General features: G+C 35.5%; 4 protein-coding genes across 5 annotated transcripts in view; 2 read left to right on the forward strand and 2 right to left on the reverse strand.

Moving 5' to 3' along the window:
• The first annotated feature begins 654 nt into the window (after window positions 1–654).
• LOC113676291 (uncharacterized) lies at window positions 655–8,697 on the forward strand. The gene is made up of 9 exons (XM_027192941.2): window positions 655–973; window positions 1,083–1,118; window positions 1,328–1,377; window positions 2,560–2,605; window positions 3,260–3,376; window positions 4,068–4,129; window positions 4,227–4,285; window positions 4,773–5,141; window positions 6,194–8,697. Exons 1-8 carry the CDS (start codon window positions 794–796, stop codon window positions 5,120–5,122), a joined length of 900 nt encoding a protein of 299 aa, XP_027048742.1. The 5' UTR covers window positions 655–793; the 3' UTR covers window positions 5,123–5,141; window positions 6,194–8,697.
• Window positions 8,698–9,538: 841 nt separating this feature from the next.
• On the reverse strand, window positions 9,539–13,140 carry LOC113676292 (spliceosome-associated protein CWC15 homolog). The gene is made up of 6 exons (XM_027192942.2): window positions 12,888–13,140; window positions 11,984–12,202; window positions 11,678–11,759; window positions 11,204–11,304; window positions 10,994–11,051; window positions 9,539–10,380 (listed from the first exon to the last, which is right to left on the reverse strand). The coding sequence occupies exons 1-6, from the start codon at window positions 13,016–13,018 to the stop codon at window positions 10,309–10,311; spliced, it is 663 nt and encodes a 220-aa protein (XP_027048743.2). The 5' UTR covers window positions 13,019–13,140; the 3' UTR covers window positions 9,539–10,308.
• A 927-nt stretch (window positions 13,141–14,067) lies between these two features.
• On the reverse strand, window positions 14,068–15,866 carry LOC113676341 (sorting nexin-24). Its single transcript, XM_027192993.2, has 2 exons — window positions 15,250–15,866; window positions 14,068–15,115 (listed from the first exon to the last, which is right to left on the reverse strand). The coding sequence occupies exon 1, from the start codon at window positions 15,845–15,847 to the stop codon at window positions 15,251–15,253; it is 597 nt and encodes a 198-aa protein (XP_027048794.2). The 5' UTR covers window positions 15,848–15,866; the 3' UTR covers window positions 14,068–15,115; window position 15,250.
• Window positions 15,867–16,125: 259 nt separating this feature from the next.
• The window catches only part of LOC113676347 (DCN1-like protein 1), a 4,899-nt gene continuing 4,237 nt past the window's right edge, over window positions 16,126–16,787 (forward strand). For both annotated transcript variants that reach the window (XM_027193001.2, XM_089209680.1), the window contains exons 1-2: window positions 16,126–16,216; window positions 16,324–16,537. In XM_027193001.2, the coding sequence (XP_027048802.1) occupies window positions 16,214–16,216; window positions 16,324–16,537 (217 nt within the window). In that variant the 5' untranslated portion in view covers window positions 16,126–16,213. The remainder of the gene's footprint in view (window positions 16,217–16,323; window positions 16,538–16,787) is intronic.

Below are 16,787 nucleotides of genomic sequence, written 5' to 3' on the forward strand. Positions count from 1 at the left end.
GTTCAATGGCGGCGAATCATGTCCAGTGATGGCGGATGACGTCTAACGTCGGCAATTGATACCCTAAGTTGGTAAAATGCGTTTGATGTCAGTGAATATTGTGTTTAATGACGACAAAAGATACTTAGTGACGAGAATTGACGGATAAGTGTGCTTGATAAAGGGGTGAATGTTTCAACTTTTTCTGAATGGTTTCAAATGATGGAAAATGATCAGTTATGACGGGGAGTGATGGGTAATAACTGCATTATTTTTCATTTGCAGACCTTCGTGATGCTGACATATGCTGAGATGCCGGCCCAATTCTAGCCGAGGCATAGCGGTCAAGTGACATGTTTAGACCAATCGTGCGCGAGAACAGGTTTTCGATGAATTACAATACAATACAATACAATACAATATTTATTTGCCATATACGACATTTACATATGGAAAAAAAAAATGAAGAAAATTGATGACAGAAAATAAATGGCGAGAAAACCTGAAAGAAACCACGAGGCTTATAACAAGTCAGGTTTTCTCACCATCACTGGGCAATAAGAGCGTAAATTTGTCGGTGGAGTCCACGCTAACACTGTGGACATGGTAACCTCGGGTAGCATAGGAAATAGAGCGATCTCCTACTTTAGATTTGCACTTTTTAGGATGCTTCAGCTTGGCCTTCTTTTTTTTTGATTTCCTGCACCTAGGACAATCAATGGACAGGAAGTTGAGACTGGCGCGAGCGGAAGCGGTAAACCGGAACAATCCCTTGCGCGCTTCCAGATGTTGTCTTTGAGAGCCGTAAAGCAATATGGCGGCTAATGCAATGGAAACCGATGACTTAGGCCATTTACCTTCAAGTACGCTGCGAAGATCGAATTCAGCACCGAATGTGAGCGCTGCTGTAGTGAGTGAGGCCATCCCTATATTTCAGCCACTGCAGACTGCTAGGCAGCGTCGATTTTCGACCAGTCAAATGGCTGTGAACATTGTAAGTAAAAATTCCGCGAACAAATGTCAAGAAAGAATTGCTTCTTTTTGGCACTATTTTCCAGTTCTAAGCACCTATATGTTCTCTTCTGCTATAATTATTTTTTCAGGGATCTCCCGCGTCAAGAATAGCACAGATCAAAAGGGTATATTTTTTGTGTTTAGTTTTTTGGAATAATTTCTGGTAGCACTCTGTACTTTGTCTTTTTATCAATTCATGCTGAGTCCTAAATTAATACATTCTCTATAAATGATCCTGTATATTTAGTATTTGTATTGCCATAAAAAAGGTTTCTTAGCACTAATCGTGAAAATGCGAGGAGAAAATCATCGTCTTTCTTTGTAACTTTTATAGGAAGAACTTGAAAGTATGGACGAGGCAAGTCGGGAAAGACAAATTGAAAGGTAAGTCGCAGAGTAAGTAATTGCTTGGCAGCTAAACTGTTTTAATTTGTTTTCATAAAGTTATGTTTATGTATATTAAATAACCTCACAGAAGGAGATGTGTACTTCTCTTTTGAGCAGTTTTTCCAGTTCGTTACCGAAGCGCTTGTTTGTATGTTGTATTTGTGTCATATCCATTGATGCTTAACTTACGCGAGATTAGCGAGGAATTTGAGATAACAGCTAACTTGCAGTATTATTTACAATGCGGCGACTTTTCATGTCGTCTATTCTATTACTATGCTCGTCAGATTTTGAGATTCAGTTGCTAAGAAGTAGGTTATTTCCATGAAATTCATTTAGATAGTGCTCCTCATTAAATTTCATTTATACTGTATTTATCCCAAATGCTACTAAGTCCTATCGGATACAAGGCAGACTCATCATTCGTTATTTCCGACAAAATATGAAAAGCTTCAAAAATTGAAAAAAATAGATGACGATAAAGGCTTTGAAATAAATTTTATGTTACTGAAATCATTTCATTTACATTTTACAAGTAATTGACTTCTTCAATTTTTATAAATTATTTATGTCCGGTTTAGAGTTTTTGCATTCCTTTCTGTAGCCTAGACCACCTTGGTGCAAATCTAATTGTGTGCATTGGCACAGGGTTGTGTCAAAATGTTTAGAATTTCACTGCAACAGCAATTTTCTGCCTCTGCAGTTGCAATGCTTTTTCTTAATGAAATTGTAATGTCTCTGACTTGTTTACCTGATTTTGAAATTATGAGACATTTGTGAGAGTATCGGTAAAATAAACAAATTATGGGAAAACTGATTTTATCTCACACATGATGATATGTGCTGGAAAATAATGGATGTTTTGCTCAGACTTTCATTACAAGACTCTCCTCACATGTCACAGAGCTTTTACTTGGGGTATCAATTTAACCTGTATATGACAGGTTTTCTAAGGAGTCAGTCAGTTTTTTATGGATTTTCATCTCCTTTTTTGGATGAGGGAAATTGTGGAATCAAGGTCAATATTTAATTTTTGCTCCAGACTCATATGTTATTTCTTTAATTTGAATAATTTAAGAGAAAATAATGACTGTTTTTGTAATGATAAGTTTCAGACAAAAGATGGAATGCTTTCCAAACTAGTGCCAGTATTAAAATTTGTTTTGCATATTTTCACAGTGAACTATCTCTTACAATTGGAATGCATGATCATATGACTTTAATGGTGAGTCTTGTGAGAAGAGACAAAGTTTTCTTTTTAGAATATGTATTATTTTATCTCTTTTTTTGTTCTTCACTATTGATGTGACTGCATGTTGAAATAATAAAATACTTGAATGATTCTGAACAGCTCGCTGTTATTTTTGCCTGATGTTTGAGCTTTTCTAGTGGGGGAATTTAAAATCTGATAGCTTAAGGTATTGCATGGGGCCTGAAACCAAAAAAAATATCAAAGAAAGTTAAGTCTCCAGTGATTTTTCTGGAGAGCATGATAGCTCATGTAATGAAAGTCTATTGACTGATCCTGGTTCTCATTTCTGTGAAGTAGTAATGGGACAAATCATGGAACTAGGACTAAGTGGAGTCTAACTTGGTCTGTAATCATACCAGTGATTAACAAAATTGGATGACCACGGAGTGGGAGTCGACTTGTTAATCACAAGTATGATTACAGACAGAATCAGACAACACAAAGTCTTATTACCAGATGATGACCAATCATGTTCGAGAATTTTCTGATAGTTTTGATTAGTATAGAAATAGAGTCACTCCTTGAGGATGAAACGCATTGATCATAGTTGTGAAAGCTTTTACACTTCTGTAGGATAATTTCTCTTTTAAAAAAACTGACTATATTTATTTTACTTCTTTGTTACAGGATCATGATAAAAACCATGATGCAGATATGCATGAACGACGGAACTCCTTCGATGACCACAGGCATCCATTCCCTTCACCATCATCTTTATCATCATCACCAACAAACAATCAGAAGGTCAGAATCTAAGATAATGTTTCAATTCAAATGACACACATTAAGCAGAGTATAAATAAATCATTTAGCTTGATTGTTCAGGGTAGAGTTGCCCTGAAAAGGGAAACTGATGTTTCAATGGTTTGTGCAGAATTCATAATAAGAGTCAAGAATCTATTTTATGGCAGTTGTTTTGAATGACAGTGGTTGTTTCCATGACTGCTCTTACCTTGACAGTCATAGTACATCATCACACCATTGAAGTTTAATGTAAAAAAAATATTCAGGATTTGTGTTTCTAAGTAATGAATGCTCCAATCACTCTGAGATTGGACTGAGCACTTGATTTCTGAAAAAACTACTGTACTTAATTGTTGATATAATGCAAAAGTAATATATTTTATTGACCAGTGTTTATAAAAAATTTACAATTGTTGTCAAAATAAGCAGTTGTTACAAAAGGCCTAAGAATTGCACTCTTAGTAAACTGTAGTTATCATGTGAAACTCTCTACAAATTCTACACGAAAAGCTGCTCTTCTCTAGTTTTGAATGTGGAATGAAAAATTGGTCAATGTCTTGACTATGATTTACGTAACTGTATATCTAACCAGTTCTTGTCTGATTATAATGTACCTGTAGTTTTCTTGTGTGATTATAATGTACCTGTAGTTTTTTAATTTTGCATGAAAACAATTCTTTTTTGTGTATAGGCAATGAAAGGCAGAAGTCTTACTCCAAGTCCTATACCAAGTCCTACTAGAACAACATTTATGTAAGCTTAAAGAGCAATGGAGTTTCATTTTTTGTCACTTCTATATTTTGTATGATATGGAACTTAATGTTCATTAATTATTTATACCAAATTGCAGGCGCAGAAGTCTCAGTCCTGTTTATTTTAAGCCAAGTACCTTGACTCTGAAAAGAAAATGTAGGTTAATATACCATGATGTTGATGACTATGGGATATTTATGAAATTTTCTGATTTATTGATTTTGTTATGAAGTAACTGCACAATGCATCAGATGTCTCAATATTCATTTTATTATGTGGTTACTTTTTAGGATGAAAATAAATTGTTGGAATGTCGTATTTGGTTTCAAATAAAAACAAGTTGAATTAGTGTTAGTTAACCTAAAAGTCAAATATTTTGATTTGATAACTGTTGTTTGATTCCGCCACCTGGTGTCATATGTTGATTGAGTTTGTTGCCATTGCCGTTTCTCCATGTGCTTGGTTTTTTTTTTTTGGTTTTTTTTTTTTTCCCTACAGTAACATAATCAGTGGTTGATATTTCAATATGTCTTGAAAATAGTGGACAAAGTGTCTTCCTGTGCATGTGCAATGCTTAAAATCAAATTTAAGTATTCTGTTAATTTATCTAATTATACATTTTATAATTTATTTTTGTATTTAGGGCCATCAGAAGGCTTTGAGCCTGGAGTCAGTCCGTCAAAGCGTCTCTGTGATGTTTCACCACTTAACTGTTCCCCAAATGGCCCAGTTGAATCAGAGCATATAAACTTTGATGAGGAAAATAATATTCATGAAGATCCTGGCAGCTCTTCAGCTTCAGACACTTCAACATCATCATCAACTGCTACTCCAATGCTCTTTGGAGAAATACCTAGACAACCTTTGCCACTGTACCGTTCAAAATTCACTCCTCCAAGATCACCTCTGGCAGGTCCATCGACAACCCAAAGCCTACCAAGAACACTAGGGAACTCACCTTCTTGTTTCACCTTTTCTCCTGTTCAAGATTAATAAGAGCACAAGTCGAGAGGTACATGTAGTTATCCATTTTTTCTTTTGTATTTTTTTTTCCTGATTCCCCTCAGGGTTACATCTATTTCTAACCTCCAAGGGTGTGGCTTAAAGGTTTGAGGTAAATACAAAGTAAAGGAGATTTGCTGGTAGCTCTCTAAAAAGTGATGATTTACATCTTAACCCTTTAACTCTCAAAAGTGATTCACATGGAACTTGGAGAAAATCCAACTTATCAGGTAGAAGTTGTTATCATGATCTAACACTAAATTCTCATAACTAATTTACAAAGAGATGTGTAGCAGCTAGAGGGGAGAATTACCAATCAGATCTTGGGAGTTAAAGGGTTAAGGAAAGTATTTTTCCCTGATTGATGCCAAATTCTCAGAATTTGTTAAAGAGCTGTATTCTGGTTTGGCAGATAAGTCAGTTGGGGTGTCAGTAGTGAATTTACCCTTGAGATTCAAACATTAGTGCAAGCTTTTAGATAATACCTCAGAAAAAAGTTCCCTATTTGTACAGCTAGTTCTTTTCAACAATAGCCAGAGTGAAGATGCCGCTGAACTAATGAGGAAGAGAGAGAAAAAAGAGAGCCTTGGGTAGCTGAGCAACCTGAACAAATTTTTTTCTCACTCAGTAACCTAAAGCAATTCAGAATGTATAAGTTGTTTGTCCCTCATAAGCAATGTTTTTAATAACTATTTTCTTAAAGGCTTTCTTCTTTATACAGTTTTCTTCCTTATTTTAAGCATGACAGGTGAAATAAATTTTCAAACCGGTTAAGCAATCCTTTTACTTGTTGAATTTTCAAGAATTCCAAGCAATTTCAAACAGTATTAAGAGGTACTACAGGTGGTAAATGTTACCAGCTACTGCCTGAAAAGGAGAGCACTGTTTATATTCCCCTTTTTATCTCCTGAAAACATTTTATTCAAGCAAAACCCCAACTGGGCATGAAAGGGTCTGTTGTATGCTTAGTGTGTCTCACATATAAATCAAAGACACTCATCCCAGGAATGATATGAAAAAGTGTTCTCTCTCACTAACACCCTTTATTGTTTTTTTTCTCAGGTCTATTTTTCTATCCCCAAAATAAATGAGCAGACAGTATTTTAGAGCTTTATAGTAGTACATAGATCCATTTTCACAATGGCAATAGATAATATTAGAACAATTGCCATTTTGTACATGTATAATAAGATAGTATAACTAAATATAGAGTTAGTTAGTCCTTATCCTAAGTTGATAAAAATTTATTTGATAATCACTCTAAATATATTGCTAGAGTGTTTGGTTTCCAACTGGAATTATTTGATTGAAATGTAAATTTATTTTGAATTTGTGGATGTTTTTGCCCTCTTATCTGTTGATAAATTTTGAATCTTTGTTTTCAACTAACTTAGGGTCTACCATATTTTTTCTACCATGAACACCTGTATCAAGGAAATTATAACCATTACCATAAAGTTATGTTGTTTTACATTTTTGAGTTGAATATGTTGTTTTTGGACATTGGTACCAACTGCTCTCTGAATTACATGTCCAGTTAATTCCTCAGTAAAATTGACAGTACAGAGCATCTGCAGGGATCTCAAGAAGTTTTAAAATAGACAGCGAAAACTACAATGTAGGTGGCTTCTGGAAGTTTGATGTTTACTCTGATGTTGCTAATTTCAGAGAAAATAGGCAGCAGTTTTGCATGACCGCAAAGGTTGTCATTAAAACTACTGCAGCTGTGCTTTTGGAGTATATTAGTTTCAGGTCATATAAGTGCTGTATGTTGGATTTTGAATACATCAGATCAACCACAATTTTCAAAATTTGATTTGCCTTGTCATGAGTTGTAGTTGAAGTTTCACAACCATTTGGTTGCAGGGTTTAATTTCTGAACAAAGATTTTCGGTGAGTTGATCACTTGAAATTTGAATGAATCACTTGTTAAATGTAAATGTTCAGTAACTTTCAGTGATTACAACTTCCTTGGTTTAGTCAGAGTGAATAATCTTTCATTCCTTTACTTGAGACTGAAGAAACATCCAACAAACACACTTGTCAAAATCAGCTTCATGAAAATTGTGGTTGTTCTTGTAAAATGTTGTCTACCACAAAACTCCTTGCTTGTTTTGCATGTATGAAAGTGAAATTGAGGGTTTGGTGGTTGTGGTGAACTTGACCTTCCTTGACTGTAAAGTGTCTAAAAATAATCAGGGAAGGCGTTGGGAATGGTCATCAACTGGGGTAGGGATGAGATTACCAGTCACCTTTGCCTATTTTGTGCTTTTCAAAGACACCTTAGGAAGGTTTAGTTGAAAAAATAAATCTTATGAGATGTACATAAATCTAGAGTAGACTATATGCTATCCATCTGATCTTAACCATTATCTCTAGCTTTGAAATGTTTCCCTGTAGAACCATTTTAAAAAGTCAAACTCCCAAGATGTTTTCAGTTTGTTGAGGTGAAGATTTTTTTGGACACTTGCTTGTGGTTACTGTGTTGTTGGGTTGTTACATTTTCAAACTTTTCATGGAGTTGCAAGTTGGTAATTTTGATGAAGCAGATCTGTTGGAACCCAGTTGTGTAAATATGATGATGGATTGTAAATATGGGTGGTAAAGAGTTGTGTGGTTTTTGCTTGTTCCAGGTTTTCTTCTACCAAGCAGTTTATTGAGCAGTAGGCCAGGGTATTGTAGCTAGATGTAAGTAATTTCAGTCAAAATTGTGTCTTGTCTTGGGCTATTTTACTCCCAGCAGTGATGAACATGTAACAAACTTAAGGGTCAGAGGCTGATATTGTGATGTTACACCAATTAATAATTTTTGCTAACAGTTGAAAGGAAATTTGTAGAATGTGTAGGAGAGAATTGCAAATAGGCTCTTGGGAATGAAAGGGTAAAAAATGCTCTGGTAATAAACCTCTTGACTGAGGAGGGCTGGATGGGAAATTGTTTTCTGAAGAACATGATGTATGGACCAAGAACAAATATTTCCCCCTCAACCTAATATACATCAGCCCATAAGTATTTCATTGTATGATTGGGGCTGAATGTTTTCTCCCATATTTGTTTCAGCTACCTTCTTGCAGGGTCATAAGACTTTTTTTAGTCCTGCTTGTGATATTACATACCATATGTTCTCATACAGGGACTTTGCAATAATGTTTTTTTAATAAAGTGTACACAGGGCTGGATAAGTCTTATGATTAATTTACCCCATACATTATATGTTCATTTTCAGCCAGCATTTTCATTCTTTTGTTAAGTATGGATAACATTCTAAATGTTTGCAAGATCATTTAGTCATCATTACTTTTCAGTACCAAATTTACTGTCATGGTAATGTAATATTTATAGTATACATGTATGTCGCAATATATATGTAGCACCAGTTTTTATGGTTAATTTTTTATGGCTAAACATTCTGCATGTAACTGCAACAGTTAAAAAAGAAAATTTAAATGTGTAAGGCTGATATCTTTAACTACCAATACTTTAAATTTTAAAATTGTAAATAGCTCTCAGAATATTCATCTACTTCAAGTAAACTGACTTCATTCATAGAATAAACACTTCAAAAGTAGTCAAACTGTTTCATCCTTTTTCTGCATTGTCTGTAATTTCCCATAGGTGCTCTTAACCATTTAACCTCTAAGAGTTACTAGTATCCAATTTCTATGCACAATACCATCCCTGCGTCAAACTTTAACCCTTTCACTCCCAAGATCTAATTAGTAATTCTCCTTACTATCTGCCATACAATTCTTATGATGTTAGTTCAGAGAATTTGGTATTGGATCAACTAATAATCCCATAATTGATATTCCTCTCTATTCTCATCACCTACCTGCTTGATATTGTATTGATATTGTAAGGAGAAATTCTGTCTTGGTCACTTGTGGGAGTGAAGGGGTTAAGGTCACAAGAATAAAGGAAATGATCACCATCTGAAGAAGCACTTGATTGAAGTTAGTGATTGTTAACCAAATTCTCCTTGTCACCACCTCACGAAATGTTTAGAGAACAGTTTGGAGAATATGCATACTGATGTTAGGTTGTAATAGGTTATTTAATGGCCAAGTCTGGGGCTAGATATTCTTTTCTGATCAACTTTTATTATGTCTGAGTATTTCTGGTACATACACATTTTCACATCTGTTTTTTAACTTGACATGCCACTTTGGTCATATAGCCATGGTGAAAGACTCCAAACATTTAAATTTTGTCAATGAAATCCATATGAATGAAATAATTTTTCTATGCTGCCTTAACCCAGAAGGTTGGCATTTAGAGGCAAGGGGTAGCAGGAAAGGATTGTTTAGGGTGGGTGACACTCCATGGCCAAGAAGATTTAAATGTGTAAGTTTGGTGGGACTTGGTTACCTTGAGATAAAATTGTTATGATTGTTAACAACTAAGAAGTCAACAAAAGAGACTTTTATTTCAATGGAATTTAAATCCTTCAGGTTTGTTTAAGAAAGAAGAGATTATAGAATAGATTAACTGGAGTAGATGATAACTCACACAAAGGGGGGTAAAAGAGAGAACTAGTCTTAGTACAAAAACCACTATATTTCAACATTAACTACAGAATTACAAAAAGGTTGCAAATTCTCACATTTGCACTGCTATGTTTTTCAGGCCCCCTGTGAGAGCAGTTATTGAATGACTGTAGTAGAACCAAACCAATCACAACAGCTAATCATAACAGTTTTCCATTGTCATTGGCCAATTAGGACTCAAGGATTTTAGCATGGTGCAAGTTTTACAGACTGATCATGCACCAAAGCAAAGTAAAACTTAAGCAATCTCAAATTACTTTTGACACTTGTTGGAAATTGCTATATTTTGTTAAGACACAGGTGAAAGCAAAAAAAAAAAGGCTCCAGAAAACAATTCACCACACTTTCAAAAATGGTTTGTTTTATAATCAATCAAATATCCCAAGCAGACTTGTCACAAGTGGATATATTCTCCTTCCATGTAGGGATGTTAGATGAAACCATCTTAAGATGTGAACTGGAACATATATCAGAGATCAATGAACCCAAGTTTCCCTAGTTGCAATGAAAGCATTCTCAGTTCTTGGAAAGCAAAGTTCTCTCTAATAAGGGTTGCTACACATCATTCTACTATGACCAGAATAGGATGCCTGCATGCAGAGTTGTCTAGACAGCAGTCAAATCTTTTCATTATTTAACATATTTTTGCATGAACTTCTTGTGGAATTCTGAACGTAAGGTGTCATTGATGAAGTGTTGTTCCTGTATAAGGACAAACAAGAACAAAAATAAAAATCGTAATTACAATAGCTCTTTATGTAAAGCACAATAATTATACAAAGAAAAGAGTTTATAATCCAGACCCCAGTGGTTCAAAGGTTGGATAACGCTATCCACTGGATAAATCCTTACTTGATGGACAAAGCTATATGTTTGCAATCAATGATTTATCTGTTGGATAGTGTTATCCACTCTTTCTGCAGCTGGGTCCACAACAGTGAGTCCATGATTTCTCTATACCCAAGTCAGAGGCTCTCAAGCAAGAAGTTAATTGAACTTCACTATTGCTGTATTGAAAAGAACTTTGAGGAGAATATCAAAGAGTACTCTTGCACTTATTGAATGTTCTCACTGAAGAAGGGCTACATGTGTACTATATGATAATTACACTTCTTTTCAACAAATATCTCTCTCTATAATCCAGAAAAAAAAGATGACAAGAATAGAATACCCCATCACCTACATGTAGGGATTGTTAGTTTGATGATACCAAATTAACTCAGGTAATTTAGAGGGAACTGTACAGCAGAGGAGGTAGTTACTGAAAAAGTGTTGTCAGTCATGAGGACAAAGCATTTCCAGAGGTTCATCTCACCTTCTTTTTTCCATCCTCTCCTTTGGCACAATTCTTGAATACAACATCATCATCCCATCTTAATATTTGAAAATGAATACGATAACGTTAGGCTCAACAAAGGAAATGGTGATTTCAAAGAACAAACTAACAATGTAAACAAACGAGCCAAACAATTGAGCTAAAGAAATTCAGTACCAACAAGATCATTTTATCATTACTACTTAATACCTTCTCTTCACTTTGAAATTGTTCTGTGTGTTGAGTAAGGGATTTCCAGTCATAATATTTTCCATTCTTATTTTTTCCTCTTCTTCTTTCTTTTCTCTCTCCTGCCATACAACACATGGCCATCATGTAAGATAACACTGAGAAGTACAAACTCTTAAAAAGTATACTAATTACACCACTTGACCCAAAGCTGCCTAGTTTTTTCACACATCAGCTACTAATCACACTTTGTTTTCCTTACTGAATGCTCAGAACAGGAAACCTTCAAATTACTGTGTAAATACAGTGTATATCATATTTTGACACAGCATGGCTACTAATCACATTACCACACCTACTAGTCATCACACCTCTGCTACTAATCATGCTTTGCTTTACTTACTGAATGTCCCAGACAGGACACCTTCAACTTACTATTTTATGTACAAAAAGAGAAAAAAAAGAAAGAGCAGGGTAATCAATAGTAAATCAAACCTTTTTGGCTTCCTCTTGGGCTCTTTCTTTTTTTATTCTTTGCAGCTCAGCGAGAAGTTCTGCTGTGTCATCTTCATCATCACTGTATGCCATTGATTAGGAAAAAGATGCGAATTTATAAACTATTTGAAAATATTTTCTTAAACGACCTACAACATGAACTAATGAGTCTCTACATGTAATTATGGAAAGTACAATGTTGTTTGAAATTCTTTTCTCAAAGTCCTGTGTGATCTTTAAAGTCAAAAAATGTTCATTGTCTGCTCAACAAAATATGAAGGTCAATGACATGCAAAAACATAACACCTTTCATCGTCATCATCGTCATCATCGTCATCAACTGGATCATCTGCATCTAGATTTGAGGGAGGTGGTTGATCAAGTCGAGGTTTCTTTGGTTGTTCAACTGCTGATTTGATTCCTTTCTCCTTAATACGCTCACGTGCTGCTTGACGTTCATTCTCTTCCAAATCTTTGCGGAAGTCTCTGCTGCGGACCTCTTCAACAGTGTCTTGACCTGTTTGCCTGTTGATTGGTAATATTAGTATTATTAAAAAAAGTAATGATGTTATTTCATTAAGGTGGAAGGGATCCACTTTAAGGCTACCACAAGTATTGAAAAAAACACAACACAAGGATTTCCTCTGTAAGTATATTTGGTCAAGTTCAGCACTAACGAGAATACACTGTAATGTAAAACACTCAGTTTGCACTGGGGCCAGAACTAGCCACTCATTTGACACTCGACACAATTTTTTTTACTCTGGGACACAATCAATTTGTTCTACTTGCTCGCAAATTTTGCCGACTTTATTTCATCAACACTTCCATGACATTCATCTGCACGATTTATTATCAATGGCAACCTAAGGAGTTCTAGTCTTAAAATACAAGCGTTTAGGGAAGTCCTGAAAAGTCAAAATATGTAAATTACAACAACCATCGTCACTTATTCCAGCTTTCGTTACTTTTAAGGGAGTCGCGATACGAAGCGTCATTCTGCGTTGTTCATGTTACAACAAAATGGTTCTAGGTAAGATAGTATCTTGGATCAGCAGCAGAAGAATTTCTCGGTCTTGCTTGTCGACAACCCACACTCGCATTTTCTCTTTTATTCCGAATTTAAACGCCATTTTGCGCGTGCATTCAGACAGTTTTTCCCCTACATAGCACGAATCCCTTAAAAGTAACGAAAGCCCTTATTCCTAACCTGTGTTTTAGTTTTGTGTGTGATGGTAAATCCCGACTCGAATACTGCTTTGATAATGCCGAGAGGTCACCCTCTCCTTTTCCTCGGCCACCCTTTGCGGTGTCCCAGGTCGGTCTTGCTGCTGTGGTCATAGTTCCGCAATTTGTTCTTCCTTAAATATCTCTTGATCTTCTACATTCAGAACGTCTGAAGAATAGTCGATGTGAAATTAAATTCAAAATGGCGGCCCTAGCGAAACATGAGACGCTGATTTACCGCTGACATGAAGAACATATATGTCATGTAGGAGACCGCGATTTCTAATCATCGTAGTACGAGCGCTAGTAAAGTTTAGTTTGGATTGAAAATTTTAAAAATTGCGTTAACGACGGGAAGGAGCCTCAGCAAATGTCAAAGATATGCAATGATAGTTACATTGAGTATTGTGATCATCAAAGAATGTTCTTTAATGCTTTGAAAAGGTGTGTTACCTCTTGCTTTTTCCAGATGGATGGATGGATGGGATGTAGCATTTCAGGGTGTGTGAAGGATAAGATATTGGTTAAAATGGGTGGGATTTGTTCCTAGGGGCCTGGGCATCCATTAACAAGACTCTGATGTAGGTATCCTATTTCCCCACTCGAAGAAAACTAAATAATGAAAGTCAAGGCAAGATTGTGGATGACAACTGACTAGGCCAAAAATTAATGAATAAAGAAATTGTGGTGCTGCATTAATAAGAGAGTATAACAGGGTAATTAAGTATTATCAACTGAGTTGATGATGTAAATTGGTCACTGTACAGTGGTAATGTGATATACTCTCCCACTAATGCAGTACCACAGTTTTTTTAAGTTAGAAACTAACCCCCTTTATTCATTTTCCTTTTATTTGCTGCAACCACTAACTCATGCCTTAGAATTTTTTAATCCACAGATCTCAGAACAGCAAACCATACCAAGCCGGGCATATGAACACACACAATCTAAGATTGCTCTGACAAAAGGCTAGGGCTTGAAACATTATCAACACAGTTGATAATACTAAAATACCCTGGGTCAAAAATTGTTTTTCCCACCTTTGAGTTACAAAAAATCTCCTGCACCACTTACAAGAAGAAACAATGATTCTTCCTACAGGTAAACTTGTTGGAATCTTAACAAAACCTTATTCTTCAGTATGTGAAAGAAGCTATCCAACATGGAAATCAAATCATATATTTAAAACGTCCTTTATAAATAAGGTAACAACTATTTCCTGTGATTATTGCAGTTAAGAAAACTATTACTCTGAATAAACTTTACAACATTGTCATTAATTGAATCTAAGTACATAAATAACATTTTTATGGAAGATTTAAAAAAGCCTGCAAAACTAACAGTGTTTGGATTTCTTTTCTTATATGTTTATAAATATTTCACAAAGGCAGAAAAATATGTGAAGAACTGCTAAAAAAAGAGTTAAAAAGTCAAAAAGTGCATTAAAATCTGTTATTCTATGGTGCCCAAAAGTTTTTTTGAATTAGTTATTTAGCAGGAAAGAAGGAGTTTGATGTGGTATTCATGGATATTTGCTCTGGGAGAATGGCATATCTGCATTGCCAATTTTTCAGGTTTTCTAAATTTTTACAATAAATATCTCCAAATTATTGGGATGTGTTACAGTAATAACTGTGATGTTGTGTGGAATATAAAATTACTGACACAAAATAAAATGAAAGATGGGCCACATCAGGAGTAACCACAATTCCCAGAAAATCCTTAGCATCAAGTCTACTGTTCCATGATATTTGGTGTTTTGTTTTACAAAAATTACTTGAGACAGACTGTACTTTATATCAGTTTACCAGCGTAAAAACCCACACGGGATGTTTAGAGAATATGAGAAAAGTTTGGAAATCATGAGCCAGGGGCAAGTAATTCTCAAACTTTGCAAGTCTTCTCCTAACATCCCAAGAGGGTTAGTGCTAGGTTAACCAACTGAAAGTGTGGGCGGTGCTTCTATAAGATATCTAGAGGTTTACAGTACAATTGATATTAGGTTTTAGACCAATCAGGGTGCTTGTAGTATATCATTTATTTTATAAAGAGAGGTTAAGCATAGCCACTTCTTGGATGTGGAAAGTCATCTAAAAACATCTCTGCTTAAGCTCCTATGGATGAGCAATCAGCAGTCGATGGCAGACTTAAACACACCCTGAAAAGTTTCCCAGTAAGACAGGTCCCCTCTCTCCATGCCTCCCTCTCAAACTACAATGAAGACAATTCAAACAGTGACAATGATGAGCACAGGCCTAAATCTTTCATTGGAACAAATCAATTTCTCCTGCTAATCATCAAATGAATACTGTCCACTTAGAAGATTTCTCAAATATAGACAATACCTTATCCATAGAGACCTTTGAGTGTGCCTTGCAAAACAATATCTGGCAAAGGGTTGTTACTATTTCTGTCTTTGAAGGGATCACTGATGAAGCACATCAATGGCTGATGAGTCAATCTCGTTACCTCATCGTTATAGGCATCCAACTCTTCAGTCGAACTTGCTCGTGACACATCCACATTTTGAAAGTGTTGCGGTAAACTAATGTCTAAAAATTGCGTTAAAAGGTCGTGAACTTCGCTAATCCCAATAAAAGAACAAACTGTCCTTAAGTACTTCTCCAGAGCTTCTCTCCTCGATTCCAAGAATCGTGAGCTTGTATTCAAAGGCTTTGGTATTTTCATTGAAGGAAAATGAAGAGGTTCGTGTACAATTTTGCTAATTTGTTTATGGAAATCGTCAAATTCTCTGTAGCGACGCTCTTTTATTACTTCACGTCCATTGCGCTTCGTGATGTGAATTTCGTAGACTGTATATTCCTTGTCATTTCTAGGCTTCCTAAACGAAGGAATTGACAAAGCAATCATCGTTATAAGTCGACCAGATATTGCGCTGTTTCGTATTGCTCCATTGCAGCGCGTTTTTGCGCCGCTTGACATTGAACGAACATACTTTTACCCACCCTGTCCTACAGAGTACAGATTGCCTTTGTTTAGAGACTAAGGGCTGAGTGGGTAGAAATTGCTCGAGACTAAAGAAATTAAATATTTTTTCATGATTTCAGCGATGACATTCAAAAAGAAATTTTATTCTAATTTTCAGTCTTTTTTTCGTTTTGAGGATCAGCTCTTATGTTTATCGTCCATGAAAGAAACAATAAATAAAACTAAAACGAAATCAAAGCAGTTCACTGAGGGGTACTCCGGTTAAGATCTTTTTTGAGTATGGATGGAGTGCTGACCTACGTGGACAGCGGGCACTGATTCTAGTTCGAAGGACGATTTGGGCGGTAGTGTGATGTGGATATGGTAAGGGTTTTCCTGTTATTTTATGTTACGAAGATCCTACCTTTAATAGCTTTCAGATGAATAATAAAAGAATTGACATCTTCTTTTGTTCATACTATGTCTTACAGCACAGGTTAAAGTCCTCCCAGCGCGAAAAAGTGAGGCAGTTTATTACCTTCACTGAAACGAATGAAAAGACAGCAATAAACTGCCTGAGCCAAAATGATTGGAGATTAGATGTAGCGTCAGATCTGTATTTCCAGAATCCAGAGAAATACTACATCGACACGAAACCTTTGATAGACAAGAAAAAGCTCACCCACCTGTTTGATCGTTACAAAGGTAGGAGAAGGGATCTGTATGAAATGAACTTCCTATCTGTTGTATATGTTTTTGTACTCACTAGAGTGTTAACCGGTTTAAGGATTATTCAATGTTTTATTGATGATCGTAATGCCCTATTCCATTTTTTCAGAAAGATTATTTAATTTTAGAAATTCTTTTTTTCAAAATCTTGACTCTGATTTGAACGTTTCCGGTGTGGTGAGCTTATACAAAAGCTAGCTACTGTAGGTCGTTTTCCAAGGTCAAT

The sequence above is a fragment of the Pocillopora damicornis genome, chromosome 6, assembly GCF_964200805.1.
Source record: "Pocillopora damicornis chromosome 6, jaPocDami1.2, whole genome shotgun sequence".
In the NCBI taxonomy this organism is placed as follows: Eukaryota; Metazoa; Cnidaria; class Anthozoa; order Scleractinia; family Pocilloporidae; genus Pocillopora; species Pocillopora damicornis.